At 39.4% G+C, this 20,965-nt stretch overlaps 2 protein-coding genes and 1 long non-coding RNA gene across 4 annotated transcripts in view; all 3 read left to right on the top strand.

Annotated features, from left to right (window-relative positions):
• The first annotated feature begins 3,712 nt into the window (after positions 1-3,712).
• Positions 3,713-8,413, top strand: sdhaf4.L (succinate dehydrogenase complex assembly factor 4 L homeolog). The gene is made up of 3 exons (XM_018263524.2): positions 3,713-4,094; positions 6,079-6,219; positions 7,030-8,413. The coding sequence occupies exons 1-3, from the start codon at positions 3,728-3,730 to the stop codon at positions 7,137-7,139; spliced, it is 618 nt and encodes a 205-aa protein (XP_018119013.1). The 5' UTR covers positions 3,713-3,727; the 3' UTR covers positions 7,140-8,413.
• A 2,716-nt stretch (positions 8,414-11,129) lies between these two features.
• Positions 11,130-13,182, top strand: LOC108716932. The gene is made up of 4 exons (XR_005961312.1): positions 11,130-11,722; positions 12,534-12,681; positions 12,772-12,809; positions 12,893-13,182. It is a non-coding gene; the product is annotated as an uncharacterized LOC108716932 (long non-coding RNA).
• Positions 13,183-15,743: 2,561 nt separating this feature from the next.
• The window catches only part of smap1.L (small ArfGAP 1 L homeolog), a 90,811-nt gene continuing 85,589 nt past the window's right edge, over positions 15,744-20,965 (top strand). Inside the window, exons 1-2 of one of the 2 annotated variants that reach the window (XM_018261973.2) lie at positions 15,744-16,077; positions 16,109-16,360. In XM_018261973.2, coding sequence (XP_018117462.1) covers positions 16,243-16,360 — 118 coding nt within the window. In that variant the 5' untranslated portion in view covers positions 15,744-16,077; positions 16,109-16,242. Of the gene's footprint in view, positions 16,361-20,965 lie in introns of both variants that reach the window. The other variant, XM_018261974.2, reaches the window with a different exon arrangement.

Below are 20,965 nucleotides of genomic sequence, written 5' to 3'. Positions count from 1 at the left end.
AAATTGATTGGGAGGCGTTTCATAATGACCCAAAACATACAGCCAAAGCAACCCCGTGGAATATTCTTGAATGGCCAAGTCAGTCACCTGATCTGAACACAATTGAGCATGCATTTCACTTGTTGAATACTAAACTTCAGACAGAAAGGCCCACAAACAAACAGCCAGGGCTGGAACTAGGGGTAGGCAGAGTAGGCGGCAGGGGCGTAACTATAGAGGAAGCAGACCCTGCGGCTGCAGGGGGGCCCAGGAGGTATAGGGGCCCCATGAGGCCCTAATTCATATACAATTTCAATAAATATTGGAGAAACAAGTCAACCTCTAAACATTTTGGGGGCCTGAAAAATAGTTTGCTATGGGGCCCAGTAATATCTAGTTACGCCACTGGTAGGCGGGTGCCTAGGGTGCAATCATAGGGGGGCGCACATTTAGGGGGAAATTTCTTTAAATAAACCCTTATTTAATTGTATCTATTTTTATTTAATATACTGCCGTGTGTGATCTCTTTAACTATTCTGTAGTCCATCAGCAATTATCAGACTCCAGCAGCGCTCCATCCCCCACCTCGCTCTTACTCACTGCTGACATTGGAGTCTCCTGCACTTTTTCTCAACTCACTGTGGCGCATGTGCTTTAGGAAGCAACGCATGCAGGCGTCGACGTCACACCACGTTGAGACGGCAGTGGGCAGCAGAGACAGGCAGCCACAGAGAGCTGAGCTGGTGCGTCGGTGTAGTACCTGGCGCACATTGAAGACCGCTAGGCCCCTGGTGACTTGTGCACACTGTAAGCCAGTCCTGGTGACTACTGCTGGGCTTATTTTCTGCTTCCTACTGGCACACACAGGTACATATCATCAGGGGCAATATTCTACCTGCTGCTGCTGGCTTCTGGCCTAGCACATATTTGGGGGGCAATATTTTGATGGAACAGATATTGGGCTTATTTGGCTGCTGACTGGCACAGATACTAATTTGGGGGCAATATTTTGGCTGCTTGCTGGCACAGACACAGATATGGGGCAAGATTTTGGCTGCTGGCTGCCAGAGGTACTAATTTGGGGGCAATATTTGGGCTGTTGGCTGGCACAGATATGGGGCAATATTTTGGCTGTGGGCTGGCACAGGCACAGATATGGGGCAATATTTTGGCTGATGGCTGACAGAGGTACTAATTTGGGGGCAATATTTTAGCTGTTGGCTGGCATAGGCACAGATATGGGGCAATATTTTGGCTGCTGGCTTGCACAGGTACAGATTTGGGGGGGGGGGCAATATTTTGGCTGAAATGGTAATGTAGGATGGGGGGCCGCTGATTGAAGCCCTTGCCTAGGTTGCCAAACTACCTTGGCCCTGCCCTGAAAACAGCAACTGAAAGCTGCTGCAGTAAAGTCCTGGCAGTGCATTTAAAAAGAGGAAACACAGAATATGATGATGTTCATGACTTCAGACTGTCATTGCCAGCAAAGGGTTTTCAACAAAGTATTAGAAATGATGATGAAAACATATTATTTTCAGTTTTTTAATTTGTCCAATTACTTTTAAGCCCCTGAAATGAAGTGATTGTGTTAAAAAAAGGCTTTAGTTCCTCACATTTGTATAAATCTTTTTGTTCAACCCACTGAATTGAAGCTGAAAGTCTGCAGTTCAACTGCATCTGAGTTGTTTCATTTAAAATTCATTGTGGTAATGTACAGAACCAAAATTAGAACAAAAGTTGTCTCTGTCCAAAGATTTATGGGCCTAACTGCATGTTCAATAAAGGAAAGAGAGAAATTTTGCTCAGTCCAGTATGTCCAAACAAATGTTTTTGTTACCGCTAAAGTGCAATAAGGATTTGCCATTTAAAAAATTGTTTTTAAATTCAAGCAGTTAACCCTAAGACGGACAAATCCTAATGCTCACCCAGTAAATACAGTGACTCGGGTGTGTGTATATCCCGGGTCCCGCACTTGGGTCAGCTACTTCCAGAGGCGCCCTAGGCAACCTGGCTGGCCACTGCGCCAGCTGAGTGCTTGCTAGAGTGCGCATGAGCGAAATTACACTCAGGCGCGCATGCGTGAACCTGCATGCGCAGAAGTGCAATTGAGGAGAAAGTATCAGCGCCAGTCGGCGAGAGACGGGACAGAACAATGGGGAAGTGTCACGGTCGGCACCCAACACCAGAATAAATGCCAAGCACCCTTGTCTCGGCTCGTGCTTCACCTGTAGTGTGACCGCCTTTGGCCTCGGGAGGAGCCCTCAGCTACTTGGATGCCACCAGGACTGAAACGAGAGGTGCAAGGCTAGAGGTTCTGGATAGGCAGAGGGTCTTTAGGACGAAGGTAGCGGTACAAGACGTTAGGCAATAGAGTAGTCAGGTAAGGTCGGGGCAGGCAGAGAGTAAATGTAGTCAGGCAGGCAAGGGTCAAACCAGGAAGTCAATTGGAGGGGTTAAGCAGAAGAGGTAGTCGGAATTCAGACAAGGGTCAGGATCCAGAGGTCAGAATAGTCAAAAGCCAGGCAGGGGTCACAACAGGTTCAAACAGGTTCAAACCAGAATAGCAAAAACTCAGATAGCACCAGGAACAAACTCCTATAACGGGCAATGAGAGTAGTGTACTGTGGCTTTAAATACATTTGAATTTCGCGCTAATGCGCACTGACGTAATGACGACAGCGTGAATTCGCCTGTAAATTACACAGAAACGCGATGCGCGCACCCTAGGTAGTCAGTGCGGAAGAGGACGCGGCAAAGGAGGGAGCTTGTTGCAGGCGTCCCCGCCGAGGGGGGGGCAGGTGTCCCTACCTTCCCCCCACTAGACCACCAGGGCAAGTACGTTTTATTACAGGTAGGCGACAGAGCATGTATGTGCCTGGCGCCCCCCCAGATTTGCGCCCTAGGCACGTGTCTACTCTGCCTACCCCTAGTTCCGGCCCTGGCTACTTCTTCTAACAATAGTGAGGGTAATAGGCGGGGAAGATCGCACTCGCCAGATGAAGAGAGTGGCCCGGGTGCATCGCCCCGAGCCAGTAGCTTGAGGCAAATTGCAATCGAAAAGAAGTCGGCGAGCACTCCACGTCCACTCAGAAGTTTAAAACAAAGAATTTTATTTCAACAGGTTAAAAACAAACATTGTCCTGACGTGTTTCGTATCCACGATACGCCTATGACGTGGATATGAAACGCGTCAGGAGAATGTTTGTTTTTAACCTGTTGAAATAAAATTCTTCGTTTTAAACATCGGAGTGGACGTGGAGTGCTCGCCGACTTCTTTCCTAACTGTATGTTCACCAGAATATTGGCAATGACAGAAGTGTGCACACTTTAGTTACCCTGCTGTTGCGTTTGTTTCTGCCTCGTCAGTAAATGGATGCCCAAATGATAACCTGTCGTTTGACTTTTGTTTTGTTATAATGCTAGTGTTCTCTACTTCATCTTGTTTACTGAGCTTTGCAAAATATTAACTATTGTTATGCAACTGTGAGGTTTTAAATGATACAATATAAATATTTGCATGTGAAAACCCAAAACGCTTATTTTTCTAAGAATGGATGAATTTCACAATTAGCAGTGTCTGATATGATCTGGTTTCAACAAATGGCTAAAGAGCACACCAGCCCAAGGGACAATTGACAACAACAATCCTTTCTGGAAAATGTTTTATTTAAAAAGTGTAATATAACTGCTTGGACGTTTCCCCAACTAAAACAGTATTGTTCCTCTACAAATCCTTTTTCTCGCCCACATGGTTACTGTACACCAGCTTCTTGCATTTAGTCAGTCACACAGGGAAGATCCTTCCTACACACATGAATATGTACCAGTGAAAAAAAGATATCGCGTAACTGCGATGTTACGTAGAGCCTGTACGTATATACGTCACAGGCACAAGCCGGCCAGTGCCATACGTCACACCGCTACTTTGAGTCACTTGACGCAGTACGTGCAAAGACGAGGAAAGAGAGATGACGTCATTAAAAAGGGACGGACGGACGGGCAGCGTTGCGCAACTCACCGGCACAAAATGAGTGTACTAATTGTAGCATACAGAGAAGGGCGAAGAGCTGCAGCACGTCTTTTATGTGGTCAGACTGTGGCATGTAACATCAACAGTGAGTCCTATGTTATACAAACACTGCCTGCTTCTTTCTAAGCCAAAAGGGAAGCTCCACCGAAACTCTGTATTTCGCATAATGAAAGAGTAGCTGCGAATCTAATCAAATTTGACATATACGTTGTGCCATTACTTTTTAAAGGTCAAGTATCGCATCATTTTTTTATTAATTGTAAAGGTTTTATCCCTTTATGCGTCACCTTCAAATAACCTTTTTCTTGGCATATAATGTCCTGTTTTATTTGTTATAGAAGAAGGTAAGTTATGGTTACTTGGGGGGTGCCAAGTGTTGAGCATCTCCCACTGAATGTAATCACTTACCTAATACCCGGGGCTGGTGCACCTGTTAGCAGAAAATTGCAGCAGCCCTGGGTAATCTGAGTGAGCGCCTCTACTACTTTGCTTAAAATGAACTATACTGTGCAGGCGTCTGCCTCTGTTGATGGAAGAATGAACAAGGGGAAGAAGGTGATTGCTCCATGGTGCTCACTTATTACCCCAGGCCAGTGTAGTTTCAGCTAATAGGAACACATTACTGGGTTACTGACATTAAAGGGATCATGACTTGGGGCAACTGGGAAATTGACAAAATGTCTAGCCCCATGTCAGATTTCAAAATTGAATATAAAAAAATCTTTGAGAAATGGATTTCAGTGCAGAATTCTGCTGGAGTAGCACTATTAACTGATTCATTCTGAATTTTTTTTTTTTTCCCCATGACAGTATCCCTTTAACATATAAGCTTCACTGGGGCAGGGACTCGTGAATGATGTATAACCTCTGTAAAGCACTGTGTCATTTACAAATGGTAATCTAAATGTGTGCTGTACTGTTATATGTCATTTGAATGGCGGTGCCCATGGCTAAACAGAAAATGTATTTGCTGCCTCTGCACCCTAAAGTGAAAAATGCATATCTTATGTTGCTATAACCATTCCTTACACAACTGACAGGGTGTTAATTTAGACAAAAGTCAAAAAGGAAGGGGCACACACTTAAATTGCAGAATGGTCCATAGTTGGGTTCTTCAACAGTTGTTTCAGGAACTGGTAACAGCAAGAGATTGTAAACAACGAGAAGGGTACTGCTTTCAGCAGCAGTTATAATTACAATTACCTTTAAAAACAGTTTTAAAATATATAAAAATTAATATAATTATAAATTGTATAGTATTACATTTTCTTTCATTATGCAAGGACAGTTTTGGTTGGAGTTCCCATATAGATGAGGGTTGAATATCTATTCATGTGCTAAAAGTACATAGTATTTTGAAGGAGAAGGAAGGTAATAGTCACTTAGCTGATACCCCTTGTGTTAGCAGAAAACTGCACTGGCCCTGGGTGTTTCTGTATGAGCATCACAGAGTGATCTTCTTTCTGCCGTCTGCCTTTTTTGCTCCAGGTGTGCATGTACAGTAGAATGAAAAGCTGAACTTTAAGCCTAGAATTGGCTTTTTCACTCTGCGTTGACTTGGAGCCACAGAAGAACAAAGACGATGATCACTCTTTGGTGCTCACTCAGAATTACTCTGGGCACTGGGGTTAGTGATAATCACTGGTGGTTGCCTCACATTTGGCACCTCACATTAATTTAACATATCCTTCTCCTCTAAGAGATTGTTCCTTTCAGGTTAAATAGATGTATCCATAGTTAATCCAGTGACTTCAAATCGTAATATCTATATATTGCACGCCTATCCAGCATACTCTACATTCATACTGAAACTTCATGCCTGGAGCTGTGTGAGGACACCTATTGAATATCACAATCCTGTCTAGTTTAAAATAAGGACTCTTGGTCCAGCCCTCTAGTAAATGTTGGACTGTAAACATCAGTATCCTTCAGCAGCTGGGACCTATAGTGCAACAATATCTAAAGGGTGGCAAGAACAGTTTGCTGATGATGCTTGACATTTTTATTTTCAGGGTTTATTATCAAATCATATTAAAGGAACATTTTGTTAACATAGCATGTCTTTTCAGTGTGGCCTGGATTGTGGAACAGTTCCAGAGCTCTTAGCCAGAATTTTGAATCCACACAAAAACCTCTTAAAAAACCCAAGACACCACAAGGGAAATTTGATGAATCAGAAAAGACAACAGCAGAAAAGGACCCACTGGGAAGTAAGTATCTGAGTAAAGGGGAGCTAAAATCTCCTTAAAACTGTCCCACAGCACACTCTGGTTCTCTAAAGCTGACAAAAGTTATTCAGTGATAGAAAAACTATGTTTAATGGTTTCAACTCCAACTGCAGGAACACATACCAAATGCCAATTTACACAGATCAGGTAGGATTCTCATTTTGGTTCAATTTGCAATTTAATATAGCAACATTGCTTACAATGTTGCTGTACTACACCTTCTAGCATATTTTAACCTTTGATATGTTCTTTTATGTTGGCATACATAACTAAGACATATGCTTGAGCAAACAATATTTAGGTCCCATTTAAAGGGCCAGTATACCTCCTTTTCATTTAATTGAATAGTGCTTGGTCAGGACATACTTTTTCCCTATTATTTTAATCACTGACATATATATTTGTATTTATTTAGCTAATCAGGGAACTTTAAGCTGCTTCTCGTTTGGTCCTTTCAAGGTAGATATTTAGCTTAGTCCATTGTGAATTGATAGATTATAGGACTTGAAGTCTCTTTGCTTCCCAGAGATATCAAGTCCCAGAATCCACCACTTTACTATAGAACAAGGTGAGGGAGGGGTTTCATTACTCTGTGAGTTTGGTGTTGGGGGGGGGGGCGATTGGTCCTGGTAAGCACAAGCAGACTTTCATGTTTGGAAAAATAATTGTGAAGTTCAGATATGTCTATGCACCTTTTCTTCTTAAGCCAAACTGAATGAGTTCATGTTCAAAAACAGTATATTTGCTTACAGGATCTTTGCTTTAAAAATCCACTTGCCTTTTTTTCTGTAGAATTTCCTGATGACATAAATCCTCTAACTAAAGAAAAAGGCGGACCCAGAGGACCTGAGCCAACTCGCTATGGGGACTGGGAGAGGAAAGGACGCTGCATAGACTTTTAGATTGATGTACAGGATTTTTAGTGAATGTAGTAAAATCACTGTTCATAAATAATCTTAGGTATTGTATTTATATCAATAAAAAAACATGCACTTTAAATGGGAAAATGTGTAAAATGCAATTTGTAATTTAAAGTCATGTATTGCAAATATATCAAATTCAAAATGAGCATATATTTTTCAGAATCATTTTGATATGTCATGTTTGCACTTTTTTCAATACAATATAGGGTGTAAATAATTTCAAAATGTAAATAAAATAATAAAAGATTTTATTTACACTTTACACAGTGCCCCAACTTTTTTTAAAATTTTTTTAAATTTTTTTTACATTTTTTTTTTTTTTTAAACAGGTCTGTATAAACCCTTAAATTCCCCCAAGATAAACTTAATCCATTGGTCCCAATCAGATAGCGAACAGGTAGCGAATTATGCTACAAAGAGAATACACCACAACAAAGTACCTGCGTTTAGTGCCTATTACATGCATTGTATACTGAACACTGTGGAAATATAATGACCCTTTTATTATAGCAGAGCAAGCAGCATTGCAGTTGCTGCATAAACAGAATAGAAATAAAAGCAGCACTCATAGAGGAGCAATTTTCTTCAGTAATTCAACCTTTGTCATTTTAAAGGGGAAAAACACATATAGGTAAAACAACACATAATAAGTAAGAAATATTGCTACTTTTAAGTGCAGTCTTCATTTATCTTTTCTACTGACTTGCTGATTCTGAATTCCTTAGGCAAACTCTAAGCAATCCATACTGGAGGCCAGAAGTAAAGGTGTGCCCTTGTGATATATTTGCTGATGTTGAAGGCTCAATTACTGAAAGACCTCTTATCAGGAAATTCCCATGTCCCAAGCCTTCCAGATAATAAATCGCATAACTAGGGATGGGCGAATTTTTTCGCCTCGTTTCGCCGAAAAAATGACGCCCATAGACTTGTATGGAGACGTGCGTCAAAAAAATTAATTTCGCCGCGCGACAAATTTTTTTTGACGCCCATAGACTTTAATGGGCGTCTGCGACATTTCGCCGGCTGCGAATTTTTGGCGATGCGAAACGGGTCAAATTCGCCCATCCCTGCACATAACTGTACAAGCACCTGACCAGCTGCCATGGCTGTTTTTTTTTTATAGGCATTTATGTTTTTTAGCCCTGCTATGTATATTTCATGGAAGAAATACTTTTTCACATTGCAGTCCTACATGTTGTTGAACTATGTGATGTTAAAATCACCTGTCACATTAAAGACTGATGAAATCATTATATTCAGAATTTAAGTATTTCAATTTCATATATTTATTTCTATAACTTGAAAGTTCAGTGCTTTTCTTGAATCTACATTAACCAAGCCTTCTTAAGTCTTCCCCTATCATTGTTAAATCAATAAACCATCTCCAGGAAGGAGTGTAAAGAGTTCCATCCCTAGAATCCAATATCTTGGCATTTTCTAAAATTTTTAATGTTACGGTAGTTTGACGTCAAGTTTTCTTGGAGCCCATTAAAACATCTCTTTTTTTCATATGAGAAAGTTGGCAGCAACCAGACTGCCAAAAAAGGTGTCATTCTCAGGTATATTAGGTCTTGGGGATGGCACAGCAGAAATGTAAATATTGCGTTGTTGGTATCCCTATTTGATCATGCTTTGTCTTGGCAGATAACATTTCTCTTTCTAAGTTTAAAACAAGATTGTATTTCTTTTGTTTGCGAGAAAGGAAATAAAAAATGGTCACATGAGTACAGGAAATAAAGAGTAACCCATAACTGTAGAATTTACAGTCAGCACTATGACTTCATAGTAGAATCTTCTTGCTTCATCTGTAGGCCAAGCCATACATCTCGGCAAGTACACCAGCAACAATTTACACAGCCCAAAGGTATATGAAAGAAAATAGAGCTGCTCTGCAGTTAGTAAATTATCCCTGATTGATCGAATTTCGAGTTCATGGGCATTTTAAAAACTCACATGAACTTAAAATTTGACCTTTGATAAATGTGCCTCCCAGAATTTTCATGGAAACATTCTAAAACCACGTGATAGCACCAACATAGCCAGAACTAAGTAAAGCATCACCCCAGCCCTTAAGCTATGCTACTCTGCATAACAGCATACATTACTGTCCAACAGTATATAATCACTTTTTGAGAACAGTAAATATACACATATTGAAATGTTATTTAAATATTTGCAAATATGAGTCTAATTAAACTGAAAGTGTTACAACCTCACAACATTGCTCAAACAATGAGTATTTGCATAGAAAAGTTGTCAAAAGGAAACCCTTTTCTAAAATGGCATTCTAGCACTAAAATAGCCATAACTTTTAAAACAAATTAGTAAATTATCACCCCCACCCTACCCATTAAGCTACTCTACATAATAGCACAGTTAAGGCAGTATGCCTTTAAAGGAACAGTAACGTCAAAAAATAAGTGTTTTAAAGTAATGAAAATATCATGTACTGTTGCCCTGCACTGGTAAAACTGGTGTGTTTGCTTAAGAAACACTACTATTGTTTATATAAATAAGCTGCTGTTTAGCAATGGGGGTAGCCATTCAAAGGAGAAAAAGCTCAAGTTACACAGCAGATAGCAGATAAGCTCTGTCTGACTAATGGTGTTATCTTTTATCCATTAGTTTTCCTGTGCCATATAGCCGTTTTTCAATTTCTGCCATTGCTCCACAGCAGCTTGTTTATATGAACTATAGTAGTGTTTCTGAAGCAAACAGATCAGTTTTACCAGTGCAGGGCAACAGTACATGATATTTTTCATTACTTTAAAACGCTTTCAGTTTTTGGTGTTACTGTTCCTTTAAGGGCGTCATGCTGTGATGGCAGCACATTATGACATCATGCCTGTGAACAAGAAAGTAAGCAACCATCCCTGGTTAGCTTTGATTAGTGTTGTTGTTGCTTTGCCCTGACACGGCTGAAGACAATGACGGTTTCCCAATTTTTTTTTACAATCTTAATTTATCAACTATTTTTATTGAACTGTGCAGGTAAGAATGTTGTTATAGATTATCTTATGGTAGAAAATGTGTTATGTGGAAGGTGAAATTTCCCCTTCATAATACACAGATAGGTGTATATATATATATATATATATATATAGATATATATAGATATATATAGATATATATAGATATATATAGATATATATAGATATATATAGATATATATATATATATAATACACAAAGATACCGGCACTCTCGATAGCAGCGTTAAAGATGCCTGGGTGCAGAATCAGAAGAATCCAAATAGAGAACAAAAGATGAGCCGCACTCACAGGACTTAAAAAATAAAAAATAGATTTATTTAAAAATATATATGACCAACGTTTCGGCCTCCTCCAAGGCCTTTCTCAAGGTACATAATATGGCAAAATACGTGCTTTAAATACATGAAATGGCGGGAAAAGACAGCAACACCCTTAATGACGTATAATTCACGTCAATGCCCAGTGACTATCATTAACATAAATCACGTTAGCTGTTTACTATGTATATAAACACATAAAAGATAAAACCAAAAATTACCTATACCCCTACATCACACCTAACAGTTAATCAATTTCATAATCTTAAAAAGGTTAACAAGTTTAAAAACAAAGCAAGAATGTAACACATTTGTTTCATTGAATCAATTTTGTTCTAAGTGTTACTAAACCGCATCTCTCCTACTCACTATGGAGGAAGTGTTGGGAAACATCAAGATTGACTGACTGGCAGTATGTTCCCTATATATATATATAGGGTTTCTGTTCCCTGAGGAAGGTTCTAATATAGAACCGAAACGTTGGATAAAATAAACCTGCTTTTACCAGCACTTTTGCCTTTTTGACTTTTGATGTTTTTGGGAGTGCCGACACCAGCGCTATTTTATATATATATATATATATATATATATATATATATATATATATATATATATATATATATATATATATATATATATATATATATATATATATATAAAATTGTGAATGCAGCTTAAGCATTTTGAAATATAAAGTTATATAGTTATATTGATAGTGTTACAAACTCACAACATTGCAACTTATATACAATAAGTATTTATTTGCATGGAAAAGTTCTAAAACCACATGCTAGCACCAAAATAGCCTAAACTAAGTATATCATCATCACCCCCCCCCCCCTTGAACTACTATTCATAATACACACACTGTCAAATAGTATAGTCACTTTTTGAGCAGTATGCCTTTAAGGGCTGCATGCTGTGATATCAGCACATTATGACATCATAATGCCTGTGAACAAGAAAGTAAACAACAATCCCTGGTTAGCTCTAGTTAGTGTCGTTGTTGCTTTGCCCTGACATAGACGAAGACATGACGATGATTTCCCAAATTCTTTTTACAATCTTAATTTATCAACTATTTTTATTGAACCGTGCAGGTAAGTATACTGAGAATTAGAAATAAATTGTCTTTATTTCTCCTGAAGTCTTGAATGTGTGCCAGGCAAACTTAAGGTATAACAAGTTTTCTCTTTTCTCTACAGAAGAAACAACTGCCCCCTCTTTTAATGATGGTGGAGCACAAAAGTTAAGTATGTATCATTCCTATTATTTACTATTATTAAAGTCGAAGGGAAAGTGATAAACATCCACCTGTTAACCCTTTCTGGTGCACTCCTTTTAAGAACAAATTACCTGATGTATTTTTCTTCTGAGTGGTGTTGCCATGTTTTTTAGAGACGAAATGTACATGCCCGGGGTAAATGTCAGTGTTTTAAGTTACTATGGAGCACCACCCTTAGTGTACTTTTCCTTCTTTAATTTTACAGTGATCATTTTTATGTATAGTATTTACTATATATATATATATATATATATATATATATATATATATATATATATATATATATATATATATATATATAGATGCCTGTTGTAGTTATGATTTTAAGAAATTAAATGTACTGAAGATATTGTTGAAATCTCCAAATAAGGTGTACGCGATTTATTATCCATATTTCTTGGGACATGGGGTTTTCTAGATAAGGGGTCCACTCCTAATGCTTCAGACAAACTATAAGCACACTGTATAAGAACTAGATTTTTTACTACATGGCTTTTACAGGTAGTAAATGCGTTATTTAGAAAGCTCCAAATTACAGAAACGCTGGCTTCCATAGACTCTACTTTATCCAAATTTCCCTTTTCCCTGTAATAATAAAACAGTACCTTGTACTTGATCCAAACTGAGATATAATTAATCCTTAATAGAAGGTAGTAGACTACTAATAGACTTAAGGTATGAAGATCCAAATTCTGGAAAGATCCATTTTTTAGAAAACCCCTGGTCCCATACGGGTATATTACCTTGTTTTGATGATGATTTGTTTTCAATTGTTTCAGCCTACATCGAGCAGACATTTGCATCCCTGAGAGAACTTTCAGATGAGAGGGTGGAGAAGTTATTTATAGTACTACGCTGCTTCCCGATTTTTGCAATCGTATTTATTTTCCTGGCACTACTGTGTAACTCACTCCTGAAAAGATATCGGTACTAACAACTTTTTTTTAACTTTACTTTAACATTTTGTTTTTCTAATATGAGCAGACATTTGATTTTCCTGTGCCTTTTTCACTACAGGAAGCATGAGGAGGATAAGCTGAAGCTGGCTGAGGAAGGTAAGTACCTTAGGAAAATATTACTGTATTTAAATAAAGATATATGTGGCAGAATTACATTTTTATCACATTTGTTCCCAAAGGACTTGCTTTTCGATCTAGTGAAGAAGAAGAAACTGAAGATGAAGAACAATGAAAGGAAGAGAAGGAGAATGATGGCTTTTCAGAATAATTAAATGAGCCACATATACATTTTGAAAAATAGTGCCTGGCATCCAAAACTGCAAAAGGACAACCTAAAAAGGACACTATCATTTAAATGTTTTTTATTTGTTCCTTTTTATTGTAGACTATGCAGTGTTGGACTGGGATGCCAGGGGCCCACCAGAAAACCTTAGGCTGAGGGCTATTATTCCTCCTCTCCTCACTCAACCTCTTTATTCTCATAGTCTCTTTTCTCTACTTACTATACTCTATTCTTCCTTTATTAAGCCTCTTTGTTCCCATAAAGTAATATGGAATGACCATGAAATAGGCCAAATGATTACAAGCAAGAGGCCCACTGACACCTGGGCCCACCGGGAGTTTTCCTGGTATCCTGGTGGGCCAGTCCGACACTGAGACTATGTTTAAGTTTTCATTTGCTTAAAATAAAAGTTTAAATTTATTTTACTTCACCTGCCTGTGGTATCTTTGAATGCATAAAATCTTCTTTTGTGGTGCAGATCAGGCATTGTTCACACAGGTGCTAGTCTATGCCTGCAGTCCAAACACTGGCTGGAAATTTAGGAGACTGCAAAAATGCATCTTGTCATTGACCTACCATTTAATTTCGTAGTTTGTTTGCAGAGTGGGTACTCCCCCCATGTAAAAGAACCACAAAATGCTAACACTGTGGACCAGACATGCCACTGTTCACATAAGGTGGATTTTGGTCCAATAATACTCAAGTCATGGGATGGTACTGACCTGTTATTCATAAAGGTCCAATACAGGAAGTCCATATACCATAGAGCAGGGGTCCCCAACCACCGGGCTGCAGCCCAGTAGTCTTGAACTGAGCCGCCAATCCTAGGGGACAATTAACACAGTGCACCGAATTGGATGCTGGCACTCCAGAATTGGTCGCCGACCCCCTCCCCCCGATCCTTACAAAAAAAATGTGGCTCTACACCGGTCCCTGGGCCAAAAACGGTTGGGGACCGCTGAACTAATGTATCCATTAACAGGGTCGGAGACCACCCCACCTTAGAGCTGTTTTAGAGGGTGAAAAAAGGCACTTTACACTTTGATATTGAAAAAACGGTGACACATATAAAATAAGAAGTAATTGGAAAAAGTAATTATTTCTGGTGATCTATCGGAAAACATCTAGTTGTTTGAAGGTGGACAACCCCTTTAAGCAGATATATTAAATTGGGTATTGTTTATTTGCAATACATATTAAGCTTCTTAAAGGAGAACTAAACTATCCCAATAAAAAAAAAACCTCATCTACTACCATAGATAGTCCCTCCCCCCTCCCTACCCGCATAATGCATTATTCCCTGGACAGCAAGCTCACACATTTATGCAGAGTAGAGCAACACAGCTCATGGGTCCCATCTTCTGTGTCTTTGGTCTTCTTTGCATCCTTTTCCTTCCCTTCAGCAATTGCTTTAAATGGGTTTTTTTTTCTAAATTTGACTTGACTAAACTTTAACTTTGATTAAGTTTAATGTTCCTGTCCCTGACGTTTCAGTCTGGCAGCTCAGTAATCCAGGTGCAGATTCCAAACTGTTCTAAACAGCAACTGTGGAATATAGGGTTGCCACCTGGCTGGGCATTTTGCCGGCCTGGCCGGTATTTTGCTGGCCTAGCCGGTAAAACTCCTGCAAAGGCCGGGGCGGTATTACAAATTTACCGGCAATGTAGTTGCTGGTAATTTGTAATACCCTTTAAAAAAAGCCCTCAGAAAAAAAAGAACTTTACCTTTTTTTTTCAGGCTTCTGGCCATCATGCGTATTGATCTGCCCCTCTTGTGTGTGGCTCCACCCCTTTTGCATCAAAGACCGACCCCTTTTGTTCCCGCTTCTCCCCACCGGCCGGTAAATTTTTTCAGAAAAGGTGGCAAACCTAGTGGAATAGTAGCAACTATTGTATCAATTATAAAATACAGGGATTCTGTTCAGCAGGAACAAAGATAAGCAATGTATCAATTTAGAACAGATTACAGAGTCGGTGACCCTAGGGTTGCCAACTTTTCTGGAAAAAAAAATACCGACCTTCCTATATATTTATCTATTTTCCCTATTAATAACATTGGGGGTCAACCATCATTCTTACCGGCCAGGAGGCAACCCTAGGTGACCCCCAGTCCCAGAAAGTCACAAGGTAAAATATAAAACTTTAAACTTCAACATTAAAAAAAAATAGTGATTGAAAGAAGTCTTTATTTCTGGTGAACCATGTGAAAGCAAATTAACTGGAAAAAAAAAGATGGGGGAACCCTTTTAAGTTGTTACCGATGCCGATATGAAACCGTCTGACTGGGGAGGAGCTAAAATCGGATTTAAATTACAGAATGAGCTATCGGTGCCTTCACATAATCATTGAAAACAAAGTATATAGCACAAAAATTCTGATTTTATTAAAGACATGAAGATTTACTGGCTTCTCTCAGCACAAACTAGCTCTTTGAGTTGTGTGTTTCCGGCTGAGTTGCCTTGCAGCAGCCCTGTTGGTATGAGCCATAGCTACAGGTGTGAGCTATTTCTAAGAAAGGCGCGGATTATTGCGCGTCAGTAATGGAGGAACTCCTTCGTTGAAAATTGAGTGAGAAAGAACATACGCCGTCTACGTCACCACCTGTCCAATTCCCATTCCACCTCAGCGCACCTACACCCTGCATTCCACAAAGCCTTTCCTGTGCTCAGCTCCTCCCAGTCGAGCAGCATCGCAATTCTCAGTAAAGACACCCGGCAAGCTGGAGGGCGGGGTTCTTAGCGGAAGGGGTGGGACGGTAGTGGTTTGTCACTGAATTCTATTTGACAGCTCATAGGAGGGGAAGAGTGCGTCAGTGAAGTGAATGTTCCCGGAAGTGTCGTGTGTTCAAGCTAGGAGTGAAAGGAGGGAGAGCAGAACCCTGACTGGATACCTCTGGCGATACAGAAATAGCGCTGAACCCAGCCTTCTGCCCTTGAGTGGACATTTATCCACCTTCTTATGTAGTTCAGTGAGCTGCCAGGTGCAGGCACCAGCATACAAATAGGGGCCTCTATTAGTCATTGTGTAGTCTCCATCACTCGCTATCTGTATTTATGTACATATCCATATACTGACTTACAAGGCCGACTTTGGGCTGATTTTGGTCTAAACAGGGTTGGACAAGCCTGTGTTTCGTATTTATACCCCGTCTGAGAGCCAGAGAAAGCGTTGGATTTGTATTGTTTCATCACTAGAGTCCCTTGGCTAGCCCTGTATAGGTGTGAGTGCTTGCTTAGCAATAGTAGATATGACAACCCGTTCAGAAAGGGAAAAGGCTCAGAAGCTGAATGAGCAGCATCAGGCCATCTTGTCCCGGATGCTTCGGGAGGAAGACAACAAGTATTGTGCTGACTGTGAAGCAAAAGGTAAGTGACTAGTTATTGACATGGGGAGGGGGCACTGGATTTCTTACATGTGCCCAAAATAGGCCCTGTCATTCCATTATATTACAGAGAGGCCCAATCAGCTCCCCACCAGCCAACTAAATAGTGACTTTCTCTGGTAGCCCCTCTGGTATTTGCCAGAACCCACAGATTGCCAGTCTGGGTCTGCGTGTGCCATTTTAATTGCTGCTCAGCTGTGCATATCTCATTCTCTCCTGGGCAGCAGATGTTACTTTAGTCCTGTTAAATAGAACCCCCATAAACTGAACATACAATAAATCTCTGTATACTACTACTTGACTTCACAGCACCATGTATATTTATAATCCTTGCACTAATGCTGACAAGAGGCTTCTAACTTGTAACACTTCTGAAAATTTCCCTGACGTTTAAATGTGTATAGATCAATCCCAAATCATTTCTCTACTGAGTAAATGCTGTAATAACCCCCCCCCCACAAACCAACAGGGCAGATTACATTTTTATTTGTCTGTGTACTACAAACTAATGAAAGCTCTTCATATATTATATTATCTGGGTTTATAATCATACTAAGCAGCCCTATATTGCTAATTTTATTCTATATGTTCTGTATATTGTGAATCAGAGCATCTACTGTAAATCAGAAAAGCAAAGGATGAGGAAGTAAATTAGGGATTACCAGAGAAAAATTCAGAGGCACAGATTTTCACTGTTAAGGGCTGCAGTGTCCTTGGCCTGAGACAGAAGCCCAAAACATAAGGTCTAACACTAATTCTATGTTGAGAATTAATTCTCCTTTAATTATATGACATGTAGCATCTATAATGTCCACAGTTGTACTTGGTGTGCAAGGACTTTGGGTGTTTTGCTTAAGAAGCTGATAGAGATTTGTTATTTCAATAACCCCAGGAATATTTTGTAGGTGCTGATTTTTAATGAAAGGTTAACTTTGCCTTACAGCAGTATGCAGAGACCAGCATTCTTAGGCAATATGAATGTGATTTTCATTTAGATGGTAAACACTTTAGGACAGGGGCCATATCCTTTTGGTGCAACATTTTGTTTACCACATTCTTTACTGTTATTTCCCATATTTCTTTGTAAATTTGTCTTCTATTAAGGTACTGGAGACAATGTCTGAGCCCGTACAAGTAACCTTTTTCTTTAATTCATATATACATTTTATGTTTTTGTCTTCATTTGTTGATTTGGGAATATAAACAACTATATGGTGCTATGGCCAGGCAAGCATACTTGCAAAAGTTGTAAAGCAGGTTGTACTGGTAAATGAGAGGCTTACTGTGGACATTATTCAGTAACCGTTTCCTTACACGTTTCAAGCCAGTCATCAGCTACCCGACTCCAGCAAGCAGGCAGTCGTGTATGAAAGATTGTGGCAATTCTATCATGTTATGTAATTGAAATAGTAAAATAACATCTAGGGCCACAAACAGACTGCTGTATTTGGAGGTCATCTAAAGTGGTTGTCAAAACTTTTTTTCAGTTTTGTTGGTTTCAGACGGAACACTAGAAAGAAATACTTTTTTTTTTAATTGAATTTGAAAGTTTAAAGGAGAAGGAATGTTTAAAACTAAGTAAGCCTTATCAGAAAGGTCCATCTAAATATACCAGTAAACCCCCAAAGTTGCTCTGAGTCCCCTGTTAAAAGAAACACTGCATTTCTTTCCTTCTATTGTGTACACATGGGCTTCTGTATCAGACTTCCTGCCTTCATCTTAAACCTCATTGCCCTGGGCAAGAGCATGCTCAGTTTGCTCCTCTCCCCCCCCTCCCTTCTCTACTGTAATCTGAGCCCACAGCAGGGAGAGACTCAGGCAGGAAGTGATGTCATACCACATTAATACTGCAGCTCCTATCCTATACAAACAGAGAGCTTCTAGAGCTTTTTACTCAGGTATAGTAAAACATTCTACAGAATAAATATAGCATTCTAGCTTGCACTATTGCAGCTAATCTATTGGCAATAAAATGCCTCCGTAGCTTTCCTTCTCCTTTAATGTCCTCTTTGAGCTTCCCCATTCAGCTGTAAGTTAAGTGATTATGAAGTGGAAATATTTAGGTGCAACAGTTAAGTCGTGATATGCAATAACTCTGCAAAATTTAATACATATAGCAAGTCCTCACTACTGCTCTTGTGTCTGAATAAAAGCAGATACCACCAAACAATGTCCCAGCATCCAGTTGTAATAATTTCTGAAGGCACAGTGGCTTTTATAGCAACAACCTTGTATTAATGCTCCAAGTTTGAAAATGAAACTGGCATGTGTCAGGTTACATCTGGCTATATAGTCAAAGATAATCTTATCATAAAGATGGGTTGGGGTGGACATTGTGTGAGGTTGGAATGTCATCAGAGCAAAAGGAACTTCCCTACATTTTTCTCATGGCATGCATTGTGAAAGCACATACCTTTTCACTGTATGTATGTATATGCATTTTTCTTTTTCTAGGCACAATTACACAAATACGATATTTAAGGTTGCTGTGCTTTGATAATTGAAATCTCTTCCCCAGTATTAATATCGTGAATTCTAGTAAGCCCTTGCTGCGTTTGCATCTGTTATAAAGCTGTACTTCTTTTGGAAGTCCTAAAGGATAATTTAGAAAGATTGTATCATACCATTAAATTACTACATTTTATCTGATTATTGCTGCTTTAGTTTTGAAGAATTCATATTCTTTAAGTAGCTTTACTTCTGGCAGTTTGCAAACCTTAAATATACATTTGCACCCTGCTTGCTGTAATATTATACATACACAGCAGGGCCAGAATCTAATAGCATGTGTAAAATCTGTAACTGTAACTTCAGACACTTCCTGGGCTGTTCAAGCACTAAGCATATGTTTCCTTTTTTTTCATCTTACTCTTCTTTCTCTTGCGAAGCTACTAAGGCACTGTAGCCTGGTATGGATGGAGAGTATGGGAAGCAACCCACAGAAAAAGCAAGGCTGTAGGATCTGTGGTCTGCCATAATAATGAATCAGAAGCTCAAGGCTGCAAGCTGTCCTTGGCAGAGGATCTCTTTTGGGGATCAGGTGTCTATTTAAATACAGACAGCCAGCAGCACTAAAACTTAAGATGTGCTCATCTAAAAGAGAAACACCAGGATGACACTGAGAGATTGGTTTAGAAATATGAATGGGGGAAATTGGTAATGCCTTCGTGTTTTTTCTTTATTGGACTGTGACCCCCCCCTACACGCACACATATGAAAAGCATTGGCTCATCCCTTGCAAGTCACCCACAGACCTAATGATTACCAGGTACCATATTGCTTAGTCTGTAGCCATCCTAACTCTGCACACAGTGTTTTTGTTTTCTTCTCTCTCTGGACTAATATTGTGCATAATAAAACTGCACCCTTTTGCTGCTATAAACCAAACTTTAGAAGTATTCGGACAGCTCGTAACATTAATGGTAACTAAATGATCGTTGTTTTTTAACTTTGTGCCTTCCCAGTGTGCATAACCATCACCAGCTTTTGGCCAGGGCTTTACATAAAACATTATCAGTGACAGAAAAACTGCAGTATCTTGAATTGCATCCTGTACCTGTAACTTTCAAAATCAGCAGTAGTGACCACAAACTTGGCTTCAGAAACAACTCACTGCAATCTAAATGATGACCTTAAAACAGGTAGGGCCACACAGAGCTGCTTAAGGTGGCTGAGTTTGGGCAGAGTTTGGCTGTGGACTCAGATCATCACTCTGTTGACCTGTTTATATGTCCAGATAACATTTTGTGCTGAAGTTGCCTTTATGAATAATGAAAAGCTATGTCTTATATAATGCAATATAAAGCAATGTCGTATATAATGTTAAGACATTGTTGGACATTTTCTTAATCATTTCTAAAAAAACAAAGTATGCCCATTTGTTTATGTAAAAAATGCCTGTTTGTCTTGTAATTAATTTGAATTGAACTTTTCCTTTCAGAGGTAATCCACTCAGCTATGTGATATCAGTGAATAACTATTGGACACACTGTAAACGTTATTGGTTTTTTTGCAGCTGCAAAAGCAAACTTGAAGGACAAGAAAAACCACCACCAAATTTCTCTGCTTTTTGGAAAATCATTGGTCCTGGTCTCCAGCTTTCAGTGGTAACAGAATGTGCATTAGTACTAAGCCAGCAAATACACACACGAGTGGCCAGTGGCTTACATCTTGGTGCCTCTTGAGTGCAACATAGCCGAGCATTTGAGCATGACTATGGCCAGTGAAGTTTTGAAACAGGTGAATTGCTTTCACAGCAGATATATTAGCAGCTGTTTTCAAGGTCTACAGTGGTTTGCTAAAACACAGGGTAATTTGGTGGAGGTTTTCCAAAGTTGGTGTCTTTCAGATGAATGGGAAATGCTCTACTTATGACAGATACTGGTTTTGCAACACAGAAATGCCTATATTGTTACTCCTAATGGATGTGACAGTGTAAGAATATTCCATTTACATGAATAGGACCCAACTTCAGGCTGGGAAGGGCTTTGTCACTTTCATGGTTTTCCTTGAGAGAGCCATATGGCTGTCATAGGCTTTATTCAGATTTAACTGTTTAACTAAATATAGTGGAAGCAGGGAATACAAT

This window comes from Xenopus laevis, chromosome 5L (assembly GCF_017654675.1).
Source record: "Xenopus laevis strain J_2021 chromosome 5L, Xenopus_laevis_v10.1, whole genome shotgun sequence".
Lineage (NCBI taxonomy): Eukaryota > Metazoa > Chordata > Amphibia > Anura > Pipidae > Xenopus > Xenopus laevis.
The sequence above is the reverse complement of the archived record's forward strand: the minus strand, read 5'-3'. Positions and strand labels throughout refer to the sequence as shown.

Coding starts and splice junctions, on each gene's coding strand:
- sdhaf4.L (XM_018263524.2), top strand. CDS start 3,728: ATGGTTACTGTACACCAGCTTCTTGCATTTAGTCAGTCACACAGGGAA. Junction 4,095..6,078: donor TGTGGCATGTAACATCAACA/GTGAGTCCTATG, acceptor ATGTCTTTTCAG/TGTGGCCTGGATTGTGGAAC. Junction 6,220..7,029: donor AGAAAAGGACCCACTGGGAA/GTAAGTATCTGA, acceptor TTTTTTCTGTAG/AATTTCCTGATGACATAAAT.